Source organism: Aptenodytes forsteri, unplaced genomic scaffold (genome assembly GCF_000699145.1).
Source record: "Aptenodytes forsteri isolate BGI_AS27 unplaced genomic scaffold, ASM69914v1 Scaffold309, whole genome shotgun sequence".
Lineage (NCBI taxonomy): Eukaryota > Metazoa > Chordata > Aves > Sphenisciformes > Spheniscidae > Aptenodytes > Aptenodytes forsteri.
In genome coordinates, this window is record NW_008795857.1 from 5,406,929 (window position 1) to 5,414,843 (window position 7,915).

The 7,915-nt window shown below is 36.4% G+C and overlaps 1 protein-coding gene across 1 annotated transcript in view; it reads left to right on the forward strand.

Annotated features, from left to right (window-relative positions):
• Window positions 1–7,915, forward strand: part of NLRC4 (NLR family CARD domain containing 4) — a 20,620-nt gene that overhangs the window by 3,270 nt on the left and 9,435 nt on the right. The window contains 2 exon segments of the mRNA XM_009283822.1: window positions 5,894–6,178; window positions 7,561–7,701. Of these exon segments, the coding sequence (XP_009282097.1) occupies window positions 5,894–6,178; window positions 7,561–7,701 (426 nt within the window).

A 7,915-nucleotide genomic window follows, 5' to 3' on the forward strand; every position in this document is an offset into this window, starting at 1 on the left:
TCCCCAAGCCAGCGCTGCATGGGGTTGTTGTGGCCGAAGTGCAGGACCCAGCACTTGGCCTTGCTGAATCTCATACAGTTGGCCTTGGCCCATCGATCCAGCCTGTCCAGATCCCTCTGTAGAGCCTAGGCTCCTTTAGTCTCCTTTCTTCGGGTTTTTTTCGTTGGTTTGTTTGCTTGTTTTTAATTTTTTTTCTTTCTTTTTATTTAACTACATATAGGGATGACAGCAAAGAATGCCGTGTCAAGGAATTGCTTGCACTTAAGGCAAACCTCTCACTTGCTTCATTGTAATTCTGAATCTACTGAAGTAGGGTCTCAAAACCTTTAAGGAGTTCGGTACCTGTCTCAACAAGACCAGCAACATACACTGCTAGAACAAGACTTGGGGTTGTGTGAGACAAAAGTAGTGTGCCTCTTGATAAACATGAGTAGCAGCTCTCAGGGCACTGTAAAAGGGTGGGGGAGACAAAATAGAAAGAGATGAAGTCCCACACTGGATCAGCTTTGAGGAGGAAACTTGGGACAATGGTAATTAATGACAGAATATTATGCAATAAGGTGAGTCACAAATGCACATTTTATTAATGTGCCAAACAGGAGGAGTGACAAATGAGATTGCATGATAGGCCGGGTGACTAGTTCGTTCTCTCCTTGTTTCATGGCTTCATGCACTGGACCCAATGCTATGCACGTGCCGTATGATTTTCTAAGTACAACTAAAATACATGTAGGTTGATGTGAAGCAGAAGACAATTTCGTGACACTGCTGAGCATGCCTAGCAAAGAAGAGATCTTGGTTGCTATGCGGAAATATTTTCCATATTTTCTCTTTGTCTATGATTCTGACTATGATCTCTGTATGAACACGGGCGAGTAAGTCATTCTTTTTCTCTGCTTTCAATAGACTATTTATAAAGACATTCATTATCATTCACTATCTTCTTTCTGAACATGATTTTGATAATAGAAGGAAACTTGTTTTAAATATTTCTTTTCCTAGGGACTTTTTGACCAGCTGAGATCCAATGGAATTTCACATAGAAGAGACACAGAAGGAGAGAGAGGAAAGACGTTCTGCCCATGCTTACCTAAAATAAGAACAGTGAGTAGATTTTCAAGAGTTGCTCCTCCTGATGCCCTGTGAAGAGCAGTGAAGGATCGAGAAACACACCTGATCCAGGTACTCTGGATTTTTCTCAGCATTTGCTCAAATATTAAGCTTTTGGCTGTCCTCCCCCTCCTTTCGGCCCCCTTCCCTTCCCCTTCAGACTGCAAGTGAGCAACCCGTTGGCCCCTGCCTGGACGGTGCCAGCGGAGGGCACTCTAGCACTGCTTTTCCCGGATCAGACCTTGTCCAGGGTTTCAGTTCAGGGTGGGATTCTGAAAAAAAGTGTTCAAAACCAGTCGAGTAACCTGTTTCACCCAGATGCTGCTACTAGATTTCTCAGCATTTTATGCATTTTCCCTTTCTGCGCACTTTAGAAATGACCTTCATTGATTAAGACCCAGACTACATGTAAAAATGTGAGCAATCATAAATTGCTCCAGTCGGTCTGCTGAAGTTTAGGTTGTCTTGTAGCTCTTTGCACACAACCACCCTTCCGTGTATCTTAGCTGTTTGCAAGTGCTGGCTTCACTCCTACTACCAGTGGGACAATTTGCTTGCGCTCTGTCTTACTGTATAGTTGTCAGGGAAAGGAAAAAGGGAAAGGAAGTACTTTAAAAGGCTGTAGAAAGCTGTGCTCCATACAAATGCCTTGTCGGACAGCCACAAATACAATCTATCTGCAAATGGTAATCTTAGGAAGGGGTCCTGTTTAATTTTAATTTTAGAAGTACAAGAATCATGCAGTGTGTGAATTTACTGGAACATTTTGTAATATTTACTGTGTCAAAAGGAAGTCAGAATCACTGATGTTAAGAGTCGTCTTCCGATTTCATGGGGAAAGTCTGGAGCCAACTGCTGTGACAGGGAAAGTAGGCAGAGTTGCTGGGGAGTTTTATTCATAATGTCTCAGAGTAATATCAGATTAGGCTAATTTTTCTGCTAATAGTATAAATCGTCCACTTTGAAATGCCTTTTGCATTTGCATCTAGGGTTGTTAGACCCTTTTTGGCCCTCCCTTGCTTTATCTAGTTGCTTGAGTCAGTGCTGCTCTAATTAGTGAGAAAAGCCCTGAGCCCTGGCTTCTTGGAACAGCAAAGCTCCATGGTTTAGTCTAGATATCACGGAGTCCCGCAGTGAACATCTCACTCATGAATTAAATTTACTATCTTTCAATGAAACCATTAAAGAGGGAATGAAGTAAATGCATCATAGATACACTCATTTCTACTGGTAGTAGAAATACTTACTAACTTGACCATTAACTCTGGACTGACGGCTAGGTTTTTGATAACTGTGGTATCGTAAAATTTCAAATAGTTATGAACTGGAACTTGCTTTACGTCAAGAAACAGTTCAGTATGTGTCTGGCAACAGAAAGGTATTGCACAACATACTCTTTAAGCAAACAACATATTAAGTAATTGTACAAGGAGGAAACTTGCAGAGAAGGAACCTACAGATAATATTGAGTCAGTTTTTGACAAGCACTACGACACTTTACTGCTTACTGAGTCTTTTTAATGTAAGAGCACGCTGATGTGGGTAAACGCTTTCTTTCTTACCACTACCTTACTTCTTGAATATTTGTAAAGAACAAAGTTCAGAGATGTTTTAACTTCATTTCGCTATAAATTTTCTTTCTCTTAAGAAACCTTACATGCCTTTGGCAGTGGGGAATTTGCAACTATTTATTTTAACTATTCCTTTAAACAAAAAAGAAAAGCCTGTGTGCCTTTGCTTAGGAAAACTATTAGAACAGTTGTAATATTTAAGGTGATACTTTTACAGGAGCAAGTTCAAATTAGTCTTTCAGCACTGTAAAGCCAGAATAGTTTTCCAGAACTTATGACTAAGTAGTTATCTAGTTTACTAGCAATTATTATTAATTACTACTGACTATTAACACGCTATTTTGTGTGCTACAAACTATGAGATTATTACTAGAGTAAAGCTGGTAATACTGGAGACTATTGTAGATTCTAGAAGCTTTAGGATATTTAAGTTTTGGCTTAGAGAGGGTTAATGGCAATAGACCATGCTTCTACACTTGATATTTGAGTATTTTTAAGGATTCTTCATTCAGTATATTGTTAAGTTGCTCTTAAAAATCGTGGTTTTGCTTACATGAGGATGGTGATTAACATTTACAAATGAGAGCTGAGAGTTAAAATTGATAGCTCTGTGAAAATATCTGCTCAATGCTCAGTAAAAGCAAATGGAAGGAATTGTCAGAAAATGGAGAATGAAAGAGAGAACATTATTGAGGCACTGTGTCCATCCATAAAGCCCTATGGTATCTTAATACCATGGTCTGCTCTAGCATTCCATCTCAAAAAGAATATAATGGAAATGGAAAAGAAGTGGAATGTCTTACAGAAGGCACTGCTGGAGATGGGATACTGACCTAGATGGACCTTTAATTTGACCTGCTACATATTATCACAAATGTGCTTTATTTTCTCAGTTGTATCTATTAAAAGGAAGTAATATTATTTAAGGTACCTTTATTTATTTTTATGTAATGAATACATGAATTTAAATGTTGGTTTTGTACACTATTACCTTAATTACCATTTCCATCCAAATGTATCTTGGTATCATTCAAAGTAAAAGCAAATAAATAAGTAACATATGCCTCATTCACTATCCTTAATGATAAAAATGTAAAAAATAAGAATCTGCATATATATATTACAATATGAAAAAATGTGAAACATAAACTGAAACAATGTCAAAAATGAACTGTATCTTTCTGGTTGTCAAAAATAATGACCAATTTTACTTTAAAGGTTATATTTTGACGATTATGCTGGTCTATGAGAATGATCTGTTTCTTAGGAATTAAAGCACAGAAGATTAAAATCGCTTGCTTAAATCAATATTTCCTGCTTATTCGTTTGAAACTTGCTTTAAAGTTATCAAATATATATACAAGATATCAAATCAAAGTAATTGTAGTCAATTCGCCTAGAGAGTATATTGTTATATCTGACTAGTTTCATATCAGCATTTCACGAAAGGTAATTTTTTTCTGGTCTAGGAAAATGACAGTAATACCTGTAGTATTCAATCTTTTGATTTGTTTTGTTTTTCAGTCTGGATATTAGATTCACTGTTCCACAGTTCAAGCATTGAAACTTTCAGTCTGAACAAGTAAGGTTTATAAACTACAGTTTCTTTGTATTTAATGTTAGATGTAAATAGTAATTAAAAAATCAAATAACTTCACAAGGAAAATGTCTTTTCAAAAAACAATACATTATAATTGCTAATGTCTTTTAAAAAACAATACATTATAATTGCTATATTTATGTTCTAGTTCTATAATATGGGTATTTATTCACATTATAAAAAGTCTTGCTCTAAAACGTTTTTTAAAGGTAGCCATTACAGAGAATTTTTATAAAAAATCTCTATTTCAACATATTACAGATAGAACATTTTGAATTAATTTTTTTTTCTGACAAAATTTTTTTCTGAACTGGATATTTCTCATGTTAGCTATCTTATAGTCATGCCTATGGTTTATTCCAAAATATTGCAGATAATATCAGACTTGTAAAGACCACCTTCTCCCTTTCACCCAAAATTATACAGAAGCTTAAGTTTCATAAAATTATCCCTGAAAAAGTCTTATGTACTGTAATATTCAAGGTCTAAAAAACTTAGAAGAATGATAGTCCAGTTATATTTTGACGTGTGCAGGTAAATCAATGCCCCCAACATTTATTTTAAAATTCCACACAATGGAATTGCAAATTTGCAAAAAATGTAAAATTCTCAAAATGCAGCTCTTTCTGGAGAAATGCTTGTGGCACATACACATCTTCCCACAAAAGACATTCCCATGACTACCCTAGTTATTACTATTATATCTCAAACCTCTCCTGGATTTTGTGGAAGGAAAGAGAACAGCGCTGCCCAACTGAAATGGGGCTGTCCCTAATGACTCCAATTTACCAACATCAGGCCAGAGCCCCACCTCATTCCTATCACGTCTTTCTTTTATCTCCTTACTGCCTACACAATGCTGTTACCTACCTTCAACGGGCTATTCAAAAACAATTTTGGCCAGATATAGGCACTTCTTGGCTAGCTTGGGAGCTGAGAATCTGTGCATTTCTCCAAGCTACACACAGATAAATGTCATATATATATATATTCCTTTTGGTTAGGAGTGCTTGCATGTCCCAACACTGTTTCTTAGCCATCCCAACCACAGAGTACAGAAGCCTGTTTGGGGACGTTTTACATCCTGGGATGTGTTCAGGACTGCCTATGAGCTTGGGCACTAAGTGTAACTCGTTTGACTTTTTTAATCTTAAAATGAGTGTAATAATGTTTAAGTACTTCATACAGGTTTTGTTTGAAGAATCAAATTATATTTGTCATGACCTGCATGAACTTGCCAAGATTTTCAAATGCAGGTCCAGAAATATACAATAACATAATTTTCAAAAGCAATTTCCATCAAAACTTTTAATAAGTGTCTGCGATGCTGGCCAACATCTCAGATATATCATGTGACTTTCATACCCATACCAATACTTTCCATACTGCATCTTTTTTTACCAGAAACCTCCTATCCATTCACAGAAACTTTTATAAACTTTTCTACATTCCTACTAAGATCTCACCATTTCCTGAATACTATTTGTACCTGTTGGAGGTATTAGCCACTCAGTGCATCACAGAAGTGTGCACTGAATACTGAAGGACAGTTTATGTGTCAGCTACTGTATGAGCTAGACTTACCCTAAGAAATTGAATTCTCTCTTCTCAGTGGAATTTATAGAAAGCAACAGAGTACATCTCATTCAAAGAATGGGAATGATCACTGTCAAGCAAATAGCAGATGACCTTTTGGCCTGCAATGTCATGTCTTGTGAAGAGGTGAATACCATTGCCTGTGAAAAGGTTGAACAAGAAGCTTCAAGAATGATGATTTACATGATTTTGAATAAGGGTTCAGAAGCCTGCAATATTTTGGTTAAGTCACTTGAGAAACACAACCCTTTTCTCTTTCATGACCTGCAAGGATATTATAAGTATTACTGGTTATACTTTTGTCTTCTAGTCAGGAGTTAAATTACTATAGAAAAAAACATGAAAAACTTGCAATGCACTCATTTTTACAATAGTCTTATAATTCTGTAGTTAAGTAAACTCTAATTCGATTTGTACGGTCTGAATTGTTTCGTCTGAGAGAATAAGACAGTGAACACTAAAAAATTTTACAAACGTTAAGACACAAAGAGGAGAAACCCAAATCCAGTGAAAATTCTGAAAGCGTGAAAATCATCTGTGATCAGATAGCTGAAGTTCAGACAGTTAAACACATGCCATCACTTGTTTATGATAAGTGAGTTGTGGGTGAGCTGAACACTGAATTAAATCTGTTCTATGGACAAAATTCCTATAAAATTTAATGGGGATATGTAGTGAGTTTTTCAAATATAAACATCTTCCCTGAAAGCTGAAACTACTTGTGCACAGGCTGCAAGTTCGTTATGTTGTTAAAGGACTATCTTATTGTATGAATGTAATGCATACACCTAGGCTAATCTTTCAGCACTCCCAGAGAGGCATGACATTTGTTACCAAAGCATTTCCCTAAAATAGGTTTCCCTGATTTCCTTCAGGTTGTGGGACTGTGCTTCTTTACTCCACCTGCTTCAAAAGTCTGATCTTGAAATACATGTCTGACTCAGCCCTGTCCCTTAGTCTACATATATGCGCTTTATAAAGCAGTGCATACAAACCTTCCAGGACTCCATTTAGAAGCTGTTTTTTTGGAAGCTTCAGACTTTCTAGACGTTACTACATTTTATTATGTCTATGATGGAAGGTTCAACTAAGCTCACCTCCAAACTCTATGAAAACAACTCTTAGACTAACCAAAAGTAACAAAAATGCAAAAGACATAGTTTAAAAAAAGAACTATATTAAAAGTTCATTTGGCCCAACTGTCAAAAACTGTTACTGATTTACAAATCTCTCTCTTAATACTCTAATACCTTTCGTATATATATAAATGCTGTCTTTCCATATTAAAACCTTATTACATAAAAACCTCATACTCTCATCATGCATTTGCACATACAAACTTTCATATGCTTGTATGCAAGCTTACATTTTTGGAATCCAATGCACAGTTAGGATAGGTCCAAAAGGCTCTCAAATAAGGAATTAACTGGAGCCAGAGTGGTATCTGCAGACTATATGAATCTTCTGCACAAGAAGTAACTACAGCCCTTATCAATTCTCACCTAGACAGTGGACAATAAATACATCTCATGCCCCTTGCTTACCACTATTTCATTGACTTAGCAAGTACATCCAGACAGTTCTTCCAAAAGTAATGAAATTTTAATTGACAAACTCATTGACTATTTAATTCACTGATACATGATCCGTTTGCCTTAGGTACTACCGGGCAAGTGGAACAAGATAAATTAAATGACTTGATTCAGGATTTGAAGTATGTGTATCTATCTTCAGCTTTTCAAAAATATCATCCTCTGGGTAGTGATATTGACATAATTTTTGATTTGGGAACTGCCTATACTGATGTCTTGCTGTGGAAAAAAGATACACATATGTCCTGGTTTCGGCAGGGGTAGAGTTTATTTCCTTCCTAGTAGCTGGTACAGTGCTGTGTTTTGTATTTAGGATGAGAACAATGTTGATAACCCACCGATGTTTTAGTTGTTGCTAGGTAATGTTTACACTAGCCAAGGACTTTTTAGTTTTCCATGCTCTACCAACTGAGAAGGCTGGAGGTGCACAAGAAGCTGGGAGGGGG